The following is a 17,022-nucleotide window of genomic DNA, read 5'->3' as shown; positions in this document are numbered from 1 at the left end:
CCCCCTTTGGAGCCACATCTTGGTGCCTTCTATCCTTTTCAATGGCATTTATAAAAGACTAAAATGTTCGCTAAAAAATATTACATTAACTTATCCTCTTTTGTGTCTTACCAATGTGTTACCCTGAGTCCTTAACCCATTTCTTATAAGGTTCTCTACGGTTTTCTCCAAATTGTTTAAGTCAAGGTATGGTAGCAACAAGATTAAAAGGTTCTCTTTTTATATCCACTGTAGTAAAAGATTTATTTGGATTTATTTGCAGTGCTTTGTTTGTTGCCGGGCATGTCAAGCAACTATAAATGGGTAAACTGTTTTGTCTCGAGTTCACTTACAGGTACGTCAGTTAGGTATTTTCATTATGTAGCAAATGGGTAGTGTTTAGTGTTCAAACATGAAGGTAATCATTGGACGTTTATTATATTACACCTGGAGAACAGCAAGGTGCTGGTTGTTTTGGGCCAATAGGTCAGGGGTGGGGAACAATTTAGACAGAGTAATTTTTTTAAAACTGAGTTAAAGAGCCACACCACACAGTGACCTGCCAAAACAGACAGCTTCACACACAAAAACACATAATTAAAACTATATTATTCACTATAACACTTCCTTCCCCTTACTTATTATTTGTTTTTAATGTGCCCTGGTGATTTTGAGTGTGTTTTAAGAAAGAATAAAAACAAGAGAACCATGAAACGAGGCAGAGAGCCACAGTATATACAAAATTTAAGCATTTTGGCCAGGAGCCGCAGGCGGCTCGAGAGCTACGTGTTCGCCACCCTGCAGTAGGTGAATAAAACAAAGATAAAGTAGCAAATTGCTTTGCTTTACAACCTTTGCAGGTCCACGTCTCATATCAATTTGTCGTTTACTAACCACCAACGCACATACTTAATGACCCCAGCTGGCAGTGACCAAGTTAAGATAAGAGTTAGATTTCCACAACAGTGACCACTCCCTGAAAGAGGTATAAATCACTACTAGACGTCCAATCCATTTAAACCCGTGTGCCCGGGAGCCGTAATTGTATTATTGCACGACCGAATATGATATGCTGGGCGCGCGCACGAGGCATTGGAGCATGTGATTGCGCGTCCCCGCGGCAAGGGGGAGGGGGGTGAGTAATCCTGCACTCTGGAGTTCCAGTTTTCTGCTCTCCAGCGTGGCAAACGCTACGCTTACTACTACCGACGGATGGCCTGCCTCTAAGCAACGGAGAATAGACTTGTTCCCCGGCCAAAATACGCAACTTCGGGGGCTTTGAGACCACCTTGGCAAGAATCGACTGGCGTTCGGCTTTATTTGTCGTCGACGGCGGCGGCGGAGACGGCTTGATTCGGATCGAGCGACTCAACTCTGCTCTTTCGGTCCTGAAATGGACACAGGAATTGTACCTGAAAAGAAAAGGTAATGTTGTCCTTCTGCTTCCACTCGGCTGATTGACTGTTAGAAATATTTTCCGGCGATTTAAAGTGAATTTGAGGGTTTTACATGAACGGTGGTGCGTTTAAAGACGTCCTAATGTGTTGATAGCTAATGGCTAACTTGGCTAGCTTTGCCTTCAGTGTTTATACAGCGACCTTCTGACGCTCCTTTGTTGGTCCCGGTTACTTTGTTTCCCGTATGCATATCTCTTATTGTTTAATACTTAAATGTAGTTTGGAAAAAAATGTTTTAAGAGTTATTTTGGGGCGTGTGAGATTGGGGAGACTCGCTAGTTTGTGTGACACGTTTTATCATTGTAAAGGCTGCTGTTTGGGTTTGACGTTGCGTTTAATGGCCCTGCGCGAATATTGCTAATTAAATAAATATAAGTTGTCGTCTGGCAACTTTATGTATTCGTCGTGGGGTGTTGATCTATGTTTTAAATTGTTAATTTTTCAGCGGTAAACCTTGAACACTAAGCAGTCAACATTATGTCGACGATAACTGTATTTGCATTTGCTTGATGTTTTGTGTCAATGTTGTGTTTTATTGACAAACCAGTCGTAAAAGAAGATATTCTGTATCAAAGTAGTTTTGGTGTGATTTCCATTTCCCTATCGAATTGAATGAAGCCTGACAAGAAAAAAAAAGAAGTGATTTCCTTGTGTAGACAAACAACTGTTGTTCTTGATTTTGTCCCTTTTTAGCGAAACCTCCTTCTGCCAGGTTGAAATGTGACACTGTCCCTTGTGAAGGTCAAAATACTCGTCTGATAATCCTCTGTGTATTTAACAAACTCCAGTGCCTATAAAAAGTCTACCCACTGCTGTCTCAATGCCAGATTTTGCTCTTGTAAAAGTAGTGTGACTTGCAACGTGAAGAGCTCCTTCGGATAATAAATCTTCTCCTTTTATTAAGCAAACCTCAGGTATTCTAATAGTTTTTACATGACATTTTTGTAGCTATAGTTACCGTAGAGTTCTTTCAAAGCATCAGCTGTATCACACTGGTTGAGAGATAATAGAAGAGTGGTAGAAAAGAATTTAATGTACTAAAGAACAGAGTGATGAAATATGAATCAACAAGTTAACAACAAGAAACAAGAGTCACAGTGAAAAAACACTACACTCAAAAAGAAAACAGGTCAGAGGCTATCGTGACGGTAACATTGGAACAAATGCAAATGTTTCTGGCAAGAATTAGGTTCTTATAGCAGTTTTGACAACAATCTGTTAATACATGTTGAAGCTTTAAGGGAGGATGACTGACATTGGAAATAAAGGTGTTACACTTCTACATATATAAAAAAAATAGGGAATTGAAACCCAAGTTAGAACTGTTTTGGGCCATATTTCTAAAGGACATATTTGGTACAATCACTACAGCAACTTCTACTTAATACGAAATATTGTGGCTGGAGCAAGATGCTGTTTTTCTTCTGCTGGAACTAGAGCCTGAGTCAAGGCGAATGAAATTATCAAGAGTTCCAAAAAGTCTTTGTTTGCCCTTTTTGAAGAAGGCAAAACAATTTGATAAGACAACAGAACTTGAGGTTATTCAACGGCACTTTTAAACATGAGTTTGAATGTCATTTGTTCATTCCGAGCACAGACATTAAATTTCAGAGGGTGCACAACCTTATCTTATTTTGCCTATCTCTTTAAAAAAAATCCTACTGATTATAGGTTGAATGTTGTAACAATACGGGAAAAGTATTTAATCCTAATTCCGCGTGGCAAATTTTTTCATGCCACAAAAAATAGCTTTCAAAAAAATGTTTGCCATTTTGGTATAGCTTTTATTTTTATTTTGTGTAGTTTAATTGCTTGGTTGTAGAGTTACTTCAGTTTGATGCAAGTTATGTTACACAGAGCTACTTTGTGGTATTATTTCTGCCTCATCTTTTAATCACTGAGGATTGACGTCAGAAGCAGTTGCCAAATTTGAGCTTAACCAATCAAGTGTTAACATAGTGAATGTGACCGTTGAAGACTCTTGCAAAAATGTACCTTCTATTCAAGTTTTCACTTAGTCATACCTTGTATAATGCCAGCCGTAGCCAAAAAGGAAATGATCTGATGCATGGACTCCTACCTAACCAAACTTTCTGACAAGATAAAACAAATTCCAATTGTGCTGTTGTACAAATAGTGCCAAAAATGTTACCTTACTGTTAATATCACAAACACTTCAGGAATTGAAACAAGTGCTGTGCAGTGAACCGCATTTGAGTGTGTGTCTTTAGGCACCAAGACCACTTGATAAAATTTCCACTTGAGTATAGACTGAGAGTCAAACTTCAGATGTCGCCTCCTGTCATTTGGTTGGCCGGCATTCCTAGCCCCCTGCTCTTTTGTTTGCGCCGGCGAGTCTGAACTACCTCTGCATTTTTCCCCCTGCTCATAAAAGGCAGCCAATGTCCTCTTTGTCTTCAAAACTGAAGCAGTCCAATGTGTTGTCAACAAATTCCTGCCAGCCAAATGAGCTCACGATACCATAGAAGAGTGTTTCCCAAACACTGTGCCACGGGTACCCGGACATTTCGTCGACGGACATTTCGTCGCCAGAGCATTTTTGTCGAACGGTTGCTTCCTCGCGAACGATTGTTTTGTCGCATAAATAATTTGTTGAAAGCGATCAAACAGGCAATCTCTCTCTCTAAGAATTATAATCACCCTAACCTTAACCACTATCCCCTAACCCTTATTCTAACCACTATCCCCTAGCCCGCTACGAATTGCCCGTCGACGAAATGTCCGGTCGACCAACTGTCTGGCGACGAAGTGTCCGTCGACGAAATGTAATATTCAGAGAGAAATTGCCGTAATACAAGATTGAAATTGAATTATTAGGAGATTCAAATCATAATATGAGATTTTGTCTTTTCTCTTTGCTTATTTTTATGGAACGTCAACCGGATGTTTGGTTTCACAGGCTTTAACTTTTGTCGACGTTAAGTCTGAGCACAAAACTGCTCTTTGCATAATGTTAGGAGATGGAAGTAACATTGGGAGTAAAAAAAAGTTGTAATGTTACAAGCTTTGAGATGTTTTTTGTTTTTACGTTATGTGAACTGGCAGTTGTTTGGTTTCAACTCCAAAAAAAGGGAATTCTTGAAGTGCGTATTGGCAGACATGAGCAAGTGATAAATTTGGAAGACAGACATCTTGAACAAGTAAATACTTTGCCATTTTAGTAACCACAGTGAATTCAGAATGCTATTCACAGTATTCCAGCTAAAATGTTCATGCAATCAATGATGAATCTCAACAGCAAATTTTAAGGGCTTGTACAGGAAGACGCCATCCATAGGACGTCATTTTAAATCAAAATTCCATCATTGTTTCTTAAATGACATATTTAAATGGTTTAATTTACTGTGGAACAAAAAGTTTCCTCCATCATGGTTTTATTGGATTCTTAAAGTTTTTTTGTCACTTTGTTCATTCTTACAACATAATGACTGCAATTTGGCTAACCTGAGCAAATCAACAGTTAAGTCCTTAATTTTTTCCATTTTGATAGTAGTAATTTCTGGATCCGCTACTCGGTATCAATGCCTGATGCGGCTATTTTGGGATTTGTGAAACACTGCAGATGTAAAGTATGCACATGGCATGTGTTCTTTTTAACTTGTTATCTATTTATCCACTTTTAAGGGACACGCTGTCAATTTTGTGTACTTGTACAATGCCAATAAGGACTTCTCTTTCTTGACAAGGTAACTGAACGGCTAAATTTAATAGATACATTATCATTTCTCATTTACTGGTTAGATTATTTTTTTACCGGTCCATAAATATGGGTATTAGATCAGAGTCGACAAAAGGGCTCTTTAAAAAAATTGGATCGGAAGTAAAAAAAAAAAAATCACCACTTTTTTTTAAATCCAATTAATCAATGGTCTAATTAGCTAAATAACTGAAAGACGCTGCCTATTTACTGCTTTATTTGTGCATCAAATAAACAAGGCACGTTTCTTTTTCTTTGTGTCGACTAAAAAAAAAGACTCAAGCAACAACTAAAGCAGTGAACAGAATTGAAAACTGAGCAAGAAAATCTGTAACAGACACCCTTTTGAGGGCAGACTACTGGCCTTTTTTTCCTTTCGTTCTTGGAGTTGATCCTGGTCATTTGTTGTTTTTAGGTTTTTTTGTTTTTTTTAACCAAGCTGCAATTAGTGCTGGCTATTTTTCTTCAACAATGCTCCTGGCAACACCGAGAAATCCCTTTCATTAAAGTCTGGCTTTTATTGAAAGAATTGGATAATGACTCAATCATCACTAGTTGTTTTCTGTTACAGAAAGGGCAGTTGGCCCGACATTTTTAGCTATTTTCTGGGTTTTCTCACAGAGCTTCTATTAGCGGGCCTTCAGCCCAATGAATAATGTAATGTAAAAACTAAAACAAATTTACCATCAGTTTAAACAAGACTGATTGATGGGTCTCCAGGGAAGTGTGTCCACCGCTGGACATGACATACCCCAGAAAGCCACCAGGGATTTTCATTGTGCACTGGTTTGATTCACTGTTAATCTCCAATCTTCCGTTTCGCATCTGTTACATAATGTCATATAGTTGTTGTCAGTGTTTATTCGTAGCTGCATTTGGTAACGGAAGATAAGGAAGACAATCATTCTAAACCGTGCATGTTTCATATTGTAGTGTTAAACTGCAGAGGGCTGCTGGTCATGCTTGACCCCGTGTGCATGAGTCCTGTTATGTAACATTCTTTTCTAGCCTGGGAAAGTGTTCATTTCTGCTAGGGGTCATATTGTTTTTTATGAACTACTTGATATAGAGAGAGCAGTGCAAGTCCAATGAAAAAACAGTGGAAAATTTTGTTGTCGCATCTCGGCGTCAAGCTATCAACTATTAATGGTTGCTTCATGATCCTAATAGCATCAAATACTTAAAAAAACAACTAAAAAATTCTTGGGTGTCTGATCATAACATTTTGCTTTTTTAAAAAACTTTTTATTTTGATTCTTATGTTAAAAACGATTAGCTCAAACAAAATCTATAAATATCTTAGCCGGTAAACAGCTACCTGAGGAGGGCTACTGGCTATTGTTAGCAGTCAAACCTATTAACTGGAAGTACTGGTAATCACTTAAGCCCAAGAATGCTTATTATAGTCACTCATCCTTGTGTTGCTTCACATATTTATATTTTGATTTAAACCCTGATTGTCTCTCCCTGGGATAGCACTAAAAGTTACCTGCATATAATTACATTAGGACAGGCTACGTGAAAGCATATTTTGCTATTTGAATTGCTGACATCTCTCGTGGTGTCGTACCTTACACCCTACACTTATGATGCATCTTTTAGTTCATTTTGTATGATGTATGTACCGTATTTATTCGAGTATAGCGCACACCCATAATTTGTGACAAAAAAATTGGTATACATTTTTTTCTTCAGTTTTCCCCCTCAGCTCACACCAAGGATTGCACCGGCACTGGTAACTGGCAAATTCTGAACACATGTCGACATGATAAAACATTTATTCACAACATATGGTACAGAAACCTGGTAAAACAAACTACTACCAATACGAACACAATTCTCAAATGTAATTTACAATTTGAAATCCTTAGTCTATTCATCATCATAATATTTAATTTTTTTAAAATTCTGATTCATCATCAGATTCACCAAACAATTCATTTCATTCTTCCTGAGCGAGGATAGCGCTCCCTGGGTGGACTCGTTTCCCTGGAGCAACTTTTAAAAAAAAAAAAAAAAAAAATACCCATACTATTACCCTACAAACTTGCCAAAGGCTATATGGAGAGGGCTGGCTTTTGTAAAAGACGGTAGAGTATTGCCATCTGGCGGACAAAGATAAGTTTTACGTCTCCCATTAAACATGGCGGCTGCGGAGGGGACTTTTTCGCAGGCAGAGGGCAGTGTTTCACCGGGATTCGTACATAACGCGCACACGAGCTTTGCTTTTGTTTTTTGGAACAAAATTTTGCGCGTTATACTCGAATAAAAATGGTAGACTTATTTTATTGGATAGCTGGTTTCTCTTGCCTAATACAGTCTGAAGATGATTTTCAATATCCTTTTAATCCAAGAAATACTTGCAGTCCCCCCCCCCCCCCCCCCCCCCCCCTCTTGATAATGAAATGCTAAAGAGTTCTTATTCCAGTTAGAGCCTCACTAATACCATGTAGCTGTTGTTTAAAAACCTACAAGTTTGTTAGTTCCAACTTCTTTAACTCACAAAATCAAACTGGTGTCCTTTGGTTTCATTTCGTACAATGAAATATCTTCAGTGTTGCTCGTTGTATGCCATTGTGGCATAAATTTTCAATATTTTAATTAAAAACTCAATTATCTTGTGTAATTATTCATAATAGTGTTTGAATGCTGAATCAATATTGAAGGAAGGAAATCAAACATAGACAATTGACATTGACAAAATGTAGAAAGTGCATGCAACGCTATCATCACTGCTCCATGGTTTATTGATATGCTGTACAAACAATTCGGATATCCAATTCCAAGCAAGCTTAGGAAATAGGATAATAGTATAAACAGAAGGGCGTGCAGAATGTGGCTTGTATTCATTGGTATTTATTGGACCTTTCAGGATTAATAGTGCCTTCAGACAATTCCAAGGGTACTATTATGCCACCAAACTATCAAAGGGGCTGTTTTTTTAACTTTGTGCCAGTAACATTTCGGAGGGTCCTTCCCCTTTTCCTTCTCTTTGAAGCAGTGTGGGGAACCCGTCAGACCACAATGGTCTATAAAAGCCATTAATGTTCCTGGGTGCTGATATATTGCTTGAGGTTTTTCTTGGATTTTTTTTTAAAGATAAAGCAATGTTATGTAAGGTTTTCTAAAATGTTCTTCAGCCCATGTCTCAGTATTCAACACAATAATGCTGTTGTTTATTGCAGTGCTGCCGTAGTGATTGAAGGTCATGCAGTTTTTATTATAGTTTTTCAATATTGCTTTTTTGCCTTGCCTCTTACATTTCCATAGATTCTGTTTAACTTTTGATGAAATGACAAAACCCCTAAATTGCTGTAAGAAACATTCCAAAACTGTTGAAGTTCTATTTGCTCAGTTATTCACCAAGTGATCTTAGTCATCTCTCGCTCCCGTCCTGCTTATTTGACGTGTTTTACCGGCAATAAATCCACTGTGACGTTCATCAGTTTGAACATTAAATATTTACTTTAGGGGTTAGCTGAATTGAGTCTGTTTAATTTTGTTTTTATTTAGGTTACAACAACGTCCAGCTTTCATTGGAAATGGTGTTTGTAGTATCGATGGGTGAAGGCTTGGGAAATCAGTTCCTCCACAATGTGGCAAATAATACTCCACTCAGACTTCTGAATTATTTACTCTGTGAAGGCAGCATCCACAAATAAGTTTCCAATTTCAAATATTGCACAGTGTTTTATTACCAGCTGCTGTCATTTTTGGCTGTCTCAGCATTTTACACTTTCAAGATTAGAAGATTTTAGATGGAGCACAAATGTATGCACTCTGAATGTCCTGACTGCCCCCCTCCAATATAGTCATTGTCATCAGACTTTTATCAAGAATAATATTAAAGACAATTAAAATCCTTTAAAATGGATTTTAATTTTCACACTCAGTTCACAGAATGCAAAAATTAGCAATAGAAGGAAAAAAACGTAACATCTCATAGTACAAATGTTCTCATGAAAATCCGATTTTAATATTACATAGTATGACTTAATTCTGGTAATGTTACAATTTCGTAAAATTATGTATTTCCTCTCGGAATATTACAGTGTTGGACTTCTTGGGAGGGCATTTCCCATGAAACTCCAGATCATCTTTCACAGGATGGGAAACGCTGGAAAAAAAATAATTTAGAAGAAAATCGTGTTAAAATGGAGATTGCAATTTTATTTGTAAAAATTTGTGATGTGATCTTTTTGCCATATCGACTACCCCTTAGTCTGGATTTAAAGGTTTTGTAAAAATACAATCATTGATAACTTAACTAGTCGATTGCTGAAGCCTTAGTGCACCTGTGTCAAAGTGGTGGCCCGGGGGCCAAACCTGGCCCGCCGCATCATTTTGTGTGGCCCAGAAAAGTAAATCATGAGTGCCGACTTTCTGTTTTAGGATCAAATTAAAATGAAGAGTATAGATGTATATTAAATTTCCTGATTTTCCCCCTTTTAAATCAATATATGTAATTTTTTAATATTTTTTTCCTGTTTTTAGTTCAAAAATATTTTTTTAAATCTAAAAATATATAAAAAAGCTAAAATAAACATTGTTTTAGATCTATAGAAAACTGAATATTCAGGGTTTTTAAATCCAGTTCTTTTAATCCATTCATTAATTTTTTTTAAATATTATATCTAAAATAGTCAGGCCCACGTGAAATCAAGTTGACGTTAAAGTGGCCCGCGAACCAACCCGAGTCTGACACTCTTGCCCTAGTTTGAACTTTAATGGAAAAATGGCTCGTGAGATGATCTGCTTCCCAGTCAACAATTTGATTCTGAGAAAGTAAAATGTCGTCCGCTGATCAAGGTTTTGTTGCTTCCAATGACACGCACTTGTCGACCTGATTCGTTTGCTTATCAACTCAAAAACTTGTACTAAATCAGCATTTGTTTCCTGCAGGGTGAGCTCGGAACGAAGGAAGGAAAAGTCGAGGGATGCGGCGCGATGCCGGCGCGGGAAAGAATCCGAGGTCTTTTACGAGCTGGCCGAGCAGCTGCCGTTGCCCCACAGCATCAGCTCCAGCCTGGACAAGGCCTCAGTCATGAGGCTCACCATCAGCTATCTACGGATGAGGAAATTGCTCGGCACCGGTCAGTGTAGAAAATCCCGTCGATGTATCCATGATCGACACTAGCTGCCGCTGTAATTTCTTGACTGCCTTTCTTTACCTTCAGATGAGCCAAAGACGGACGAGGAGAGTGAGTTGGACACACAGCTGAACAGCTCTTACTTAAAAGCTCTGGAGGGCTTTCTCTTGGTGCTGTCAGAAGATGGCGACATGATTTATCTCTCTGAAAACGTGAACAAGTGTCTCGGCCTGGCACAGGTGCGTCTGAATTGCAAGTGTCATTGTTAAGTGAATGGAAAATGTAATCTGCCAGAGTCTTATGTTCATTTTTTTTTTTACCAATGGTTCTCAATATCGAGTAGTAAACAGTGCGTGAACTACTGAAGGTTAAATACCTTAAATTCTGTTTCTGATCTCGCCAGTTTGACTTGACTGGACACAGCGTGTTTGACTACATACACCCCTGTGACCAGGACGAGCTGAGGGAGATGCTGGTCCACAGAACAGGTACCGTGCATTCTTTCATCTCGCTAAATAAAGATCCGTTTTTTTAAATGTATTTTTTAATTTGACTTTCTCTTTTTATGTAATTGCAGGTTCCAAAAAGCTAAAGGAACCAAACACAGAGCGTAGCTTTTTCCTTCGAATGAAGTGCACGCTCACTAGCCGGGGACGCACTGTCAACGTCAAATCTGCTACATGGAAGGTAACCTCAGATCTTGGTCATGATAACAGTAGAAGTCAAACATTGATAAAGTGTGCATGTTCCCCAAGTGTCTTTATCACTAGTAATCTGGTAACGAATTGCTGAGCAAAGTGGCCAAACTCTATTTTAATCTACAAGCAATCTAGCTATAATTTTGTATGTTGACATCTGATAGGCCATTTGGAGCCTGTTTTGCTTCAAGCCCAGGCAATGAAATCAAATGAAAAGACATTAAGATGAGTTCAGATTACAAATTTACATCATGATGATTCCAGCCCGAGTCAAATTCACGTTAGTTATCTAGCATCACAAAATGTGCGCCAAATGTTTGACAAAACAAGAAAATTAAACTGACAAATGGGCATTGTATTTTAACACCTAAGAGATTATTTTTCCATTACTCTCACTAGTGATACGTTATTTGTTAACAAAGGTTTTCTCCAATTGAACTACAGCCAGAGACATAAGCACACCCAAAGAGCATGATTTCCCTCTAGTGGTTGGCTCGAAACCTACAGGCAACAATAAGTCAGCAATGAAAAAATAATCAGCACCGAGACACAAAAAACTCAAAATTGCACTCCAGAATCAATGCATAAACATCTGTAAAATATACCTACCAAATTTCAATCTGATCAGTCTGGAATTACAGACAAAGTGAGTGACTTTTTGAGCCCGCCCTCCGGTTGGTCTAGGAATTTCCTCTCTATACTTTTGTCTGATATCTACAGGTTCTCCATTGCTCTGGACACGTCCTCTTACAGCGTTGTCTCAACGAGCAGACTGCCAAGGAGCCGCCGCTTCCTTATCTGGTGCTGATATGCGATCCTATTCCACACCCTTCCAACATCGAGGTGCCTTTGGATGCCAAGACGTTTCTCAGCCGCCACACAATGGATATGAAGTTCACATACTGTGACGAGAGGTCAGCGACGTGTATTCAGCTTTGTAATTTACATGCCACAACTGGAGTCACAGTCACGTAGTGCTCCTACAGGCTCTTGCTTTTTGACCTACCACCACTTTGACCCATTATAGGACACTCCATTTACACAATAGTTGCCAGTGACTGTGGTAGACATCCAATCCATTGTGACTGCGCGACGCAGGCAGCGAGGCGTCGCGGCCAGGTTTCCATTTCAAAATTTATTGGCGGTCTACCGCTGTTATTGGCACAGAAAGCTGAACATTTAGAACCAGCCCCCAGTTTCAATGAAATAGGCACATTGTCGTTGTCAATGGCAGGCAATGAGTTAATAGTATGTATTCTCAATTTTTTTGAGCAAACAAAGGTATTAAACAGTATTTTTTTGTGTATTAGTTTAGTATAATACTAAAACAATAGAATAATAATAAAAGGCTTTCTAAAAAAGTTATTGTATTTGATAACCAATTTTCGAATGTGATTGGGGCCCATAACGTTTTTTTATTTTTATTCATTTTGATTGTTTTATTGACATTTAATTAATGTTTAATTTTATTGTATTAAAAATATACTTGAAATTCATTTAAAAAATACATACACATAAAAATAAGACAGTATTTCTTGTTTAAATCACAATTAAATCATGGTGACTACATATTTGGACATCACATTTTGAATCATAGAGGACATAGCAAATTTGAATATTGGGGATTACATGGCTATAAATGTGATTTACATGTAGATACCAGTTCTTTTTTTTTAATGACTAAAAATAATAATTTGAGCATAGTCAATCTTGACCAGTTATCTTTTGCCACCCTGCAGGATTACTGAGCTTTTGGGATATGATCCAGAAGACCTGTTGGATCGTTCTGTTTACGAGTACTATCACGCTCTGGACTCGGACCACCTCACCAAGACTCATCACGACTGTAAGCAACACTTTTGAGAGCTGGAACGATGCTGAGCATGGACTACGAGCAGCAGCTGCACCATAAACGTGCCCGTGTTTGTTCCAGTGTTTGCAAAGGGGCAGGTCATCACGGGCCAATACCGGATGCTGGCCAAGAGAGGAGGGTTTGTGTGGGTGGAAACGCAAGCGACAGTCATCTACAATAACAAGAACTCTCAGCCACAATGTGTGGTCTGTGTCAACTTTGTTCTCAGGTACTAAAGGACATGTACCAGGAATTACTGTATTGGCCCAAAATTAAGACACCCCCCTCTTTTTCAAGACTCAAGTTTGAAAAAAGACTTTTTGAACACCAAATTCGATTTTTATCCAGAAAATCACAGTATATCTGATTCTAACTATATATTCGAGAGAAAAAGCATGTTATTCTGCCTCATTCAAATCATGCAAAAAATCTTAATATCTGAGCATTTAATATGAAAACTAAAGTGCAATCCCATTTGTAAATGAATGGCTTGTGGTTTTTGAAATGTAAATTAACCAATCTGTATTTAGCATTCGCTTTAAAGATATCTGCCACCATCCAGAATGGCTAAAGTGGCTAGACCTCAAATCAAATTCAAAACGACCGACACTTTTTCAGTCTTATTTCAATGCAAAAAAACACCATCTTATACTCGGGTCAATACGTTAGGTACTAAGAACTCCTCTTCAGTTGTCATCAAAGATTTTTTTCAATGTGATACAGTGGCATCCAGGAGGAGGAACTGATCTTGTCTCTGGAGCAGACGGAAGATGCAAAGCCTGTCAAAGACGAGCAGCGGGATGAGGAAACCGCGAAGAGCTGCTCACTGGAGCCGTCGCCGAGTAAGAAGGAGGCCGAGGAAGAGCGGGCCCCGGAGCAAGATGTGATCAAGCGGTTTACAGAAGCGCTGGAGCCCAAGCCAGTGAGCAGTCTGTACGATCAGCTGAAGGAAGAACCCGAAGCCTTGACTCTCCTCGCGCCGGCAGCCGGGGACACCATCATCTCCCTGGACTTCAGCTGTCCTGGTTCGCCGCCTCAAGGTACGCAATCGCAAGTCTTTGGTCTTTTTATTTGTCAACTGTCTGACCAGCGCTCTACCACAGATTCCGACATCCAACTGCTAAAAGACGTGCCGCTGTACAATGACGTGATGCTTCCCGCAAGTAGTGAAAAGCTGGCGCTGCCTCTTTCCCCTCTTCCGCCCAGTGACGACGCCGTCGTGAATGGGAAAAGCGACGGCTATGCCCGAAACGGGTCAACAATTGGCCGCAACGGTGCAGAGGTAAGGCAAAACAAAAGCCACCCCACCCACATTTACCACTGTCATCCAGCAGGCCCAATCCCCCGTGCACCAAGATTGAGCTCTAATTTCTTCTATAGGTTCCACCTCCTCCGGATTTTTGCCTAACTATGGACCCAGAGATCTCCGACTTTAAACTAGACTTGGTGGAGAAGCTTTTTGCCATTGATACACAACCGAAGACCCCCTTTGCAACACAGGTAACGTCACCCGCAAGCACGTAATTCAATGCAATGCATTAAAAACAATTGGACAGAGCAGCAGCGTTTAAGGCCAACAAGACATGTCACAAAAACCAATTTATTACAGTCATAAATCCAATTATTCATGATGTTACATAAGGGTAATCTAGTTTTCAAAGTTACTCACAAGTACTTGAACATTATTAGCTTGGCTTTTAAGCATAAAATATGTCGTGTCACTGCTTCTTTTTTTAAATAGGATCGTTTTGCGGTGCGCTGCTACTTGCTACGTTAACCATTTGGGACAGGTCTGTTTAATCTCAATTGAGTAATGTCTTTTTACTTTAGGGACACCATAGTTAATATTTATTCAAATATGTTTCCCTCTGTATATGAATATAAAAACAATTCCCCTCATATTAAGGAGCTTATTGAAGTCCTCTGACAGCACAAGACATCCAATTCATTTGGACTTGGAGGGGCAAATGAACTAATATATTATTATTTTTAAAACTACTTTAACCTTTTGGGACAGTGTTCACTATATTTGACAGCTATTAAAAAGTTAACTTAAAATTTAACCCTTTATATTGTAAGTGCCAGAAAAACCCTTAAAGGAGTCATTAATATATATTTTTTAAACGACTAATCGTATTGTATTTTGTAACTGACATTAAAATGAATGAAAACAAATAGTTATGGCCAGTAGTACTTTATTTTTGTAGTATTTAACTCCTTGCATCCCATTGATGATTCGCTCACTCCAAATAGATTGATGTTTATCTGTTATTGACAGCCAATGACTAATGAATAAATACCATATTAGGTTAAAACAAAAACACGTGGCCTATGTTACGAATGAATCCCGCACGGCACTACTGTAAATAGAGAGAATATACCGTAACATGCTGGATGTTCCTCTGTTCCATAGGCAATGGAGGACATGGACCTGGAGATGTTTGCTCCCTACATCCCCATGGATGACGACTTTCAGCTGCGCACGGATCAGCCTCTGTCTGGCGCCCCCGTCAAAGCCCTGGAGAGTTCGCCCTCCCACGTCACGCAGGATCTCCATAGCTATCTCGGCCTACCCTTCAAGGTGGCCTCCCCGGCGACCCCGGAGCTGGTCGCCGTTTCCCCTTCTTCCCCCATTCTCATCAAAAGGTAAAGTTGCACTCGAGCGGTTGGTCTCCCGACCCGTTTTGCGGCACGTTGTCACATCCCGTTTGTGCTGCAGGGCACCCCAACTGGACAAGGACGTTTCGCTGCGCACTCTAGCGGCTCAGAATGCACAGCGCAAAAGAAAACTGGACGATAAACAACAGGGAGTCGGCCAGGTAAGCGTTAGGAAGTGAGAATTTGCAATTAACTTGACACTTGTGAATCACGTTGACTAACTTAGTGTGAGGCCTTTTTAATCTCGCTCTGCACAGAACGACAAACTTACAATTGGTGTTTTTCCAGGAATCCTCGAGCAAAGAAAATGTGAAACAAGGGAAAAAACTGAAATCCGAGTTGGGCACAACCCAAACGGTGCTTCTGCTCCCTTCAGGTGAATCTCAGACCTTTGGCGTTGGACTGCGCCGATGACTTTTGTCCCGTCATTAACACGAGGCGCGGTCTGTTTCCGTCTCAGATTTGGCGAGTTGCCTGTTGGGCAGCACGTCAGAGGCCGCCAGATCCCTGTTCAACTTGCCGCAGCTCACTCGCTACGACTGCGAGTGCAATGCCCCCTTGCAGGGCCGCCAGTATCTGCTCCAGGGGGAGGAACTTCTCCGTGCGTTGGACCACGTCAACTGAGTCCACCTTGGGATTCCACAGGAAACTAAACGATCTCCTTCTCATTTGACCTAGCCCAAAAGCCTCTTATTTATGGATCAGAATACGTCCAACGCAAGTCTGGCTGCTGTTTGCACACACACACACACACACATACATACACAAACCACGTCAAGTTCGGAGCATTCCACAGCGAGGATCCAGTTTTGTTGATTTCTCTTGTTTCCTTTTCCTCTCCTCCTGGGAGTATCTCAGCACACGGCGCCTCTCCAGTGACCTTTTCCAGCGGGCCATTATGAACCCGGCGCAACTGCCAGCAGTGTATTGTAAGCTTCAGTCGCACAATTTCTATTTTCTTAAAAAAGAAGAAAGCAAAGAAAACTATTACCAGCAATATATATTACTGTAAGCCTTTTAAAACTAGTGTCTATGGGATTGAAAGTTTTATTTTGTCCTTCCATATTTGTTTAAACGTGTGTAGTCCACAGATTTGCTTGAATTGAATGTTGGCTTCATTTAGTCACCGTGTTATCCTTGAATACATTTGCGTGGCAGTCCATTACGTGAGTCACTTTAATACTTTGCCGTATGTGTTATCGTATATATTGTATACCCGCAAAATTCACGCATTTGTCACGGTCAGCTTTTACAATTTGAGTAACCAAGTTGTTTGCTTTGCTTCAGAATGACTGGTTTCCCTCCAATCGTAACCCAGTTAGATTTTAGTGTTACACTTAACCCGAAAGTTAGGAAAATCGGCACATGCTAAATTAACCTAACGTGAGATCATTGCTACATTGGTGATTTGTCCAACATCACTAGGTTAAATGTGGTCTGTAACTGTCCAATTAATCATGTGATCATACCATGCTTCTTGTTGCTGTCTAACATTAAATGGTTGTCTTCTAATTACTGTTTCATGTCTCATTTACTTTTATCTGTGTTTGTCAAAAGAAAAATATTTCGT

The 17,022-nt window shown here is 39.6% G+C and overlaps 2 protein-coding genes across 2 annotated transcripts in view; one reads left to right on the top strand and one right to left on the bottom strand.

Annotated features, from left to right (window-relative positions):
• The first annotated feature begins 1,039 nt into the window (after nucleotides 1-1,039).
• On the top strand, nucleotides 1,040-16,964 carry hif1aa (hypoxia inducible factor 1 subunit alpha a). The gene is made up of 15 exons (XM_077620897.1): nucleotides 1,040-1,404; nucleotides 10,057-10,247; nucleotides 10,332-10,483; nucleotides 10,648-10,732; nucleotides 10,822-10,931; nucleotides 11,663-11,856; nucleotides 12,682-12,788; nucleotides 12,876-13,023; nucleotides 13,518-13,834; nucleotides 13,898-14,076; nucleotides 14,175-14,294; nucleotides 15,208-15,440; nucleotides 15,514-15,613; nucleotides 15,741-15,828; nucleotides 15,913-16,964. The coding sequence occupies exons 1-15, from the start codon at nucleotides 1,373-1,375 to the stop codon at nucleotides 16,074-16,076; spliced, it is 2,220 nt and encodes a 739-aa protein (XP_077477023.1). The 5' UTR covers nucleotides 1,040-1,372; the 3' UTR covers nucleotides 16,077-16,964.
• LOC144089762 (serine protease HTRA2, mitochondrial-like) overlaps nucleotides 15,671-17,022 on the bottom strand; it is a 19,344-nt gene continuing 17,992 nt past the window's right edge. The window contains exon 9 of the mRNA XM_077620898.1: nucleotides 15,671-16,410. The gene's annotated coding sequence lies outside the window, so the exon portion shown is untranslated. The remainder of the gene's footprint in view (nucleotides 16,411-17,022) is intronic.

The sequence above is a fragment of the Stigmatopora argus genome, chromosome 15 (genome assembly GCF_051989625.1).
Source record: "Stigmatopora argus isolate UIUO_Sarg chromosome 15, RoL_Sarg_1.0, whole genome shotgun sequence".
Lineage (NCBI taxonomy): Eukaryota > Metazoa > Chordata > Actinopteri > Syngnathiformes > Syngnathidae > Stigmatopora > Stigmatopora argus.
The sequence above is the reverse complement of the archived record's forward strand: the minus strand, read 5'-3'. Positions and strand labels throughout refer to the sequence as shown.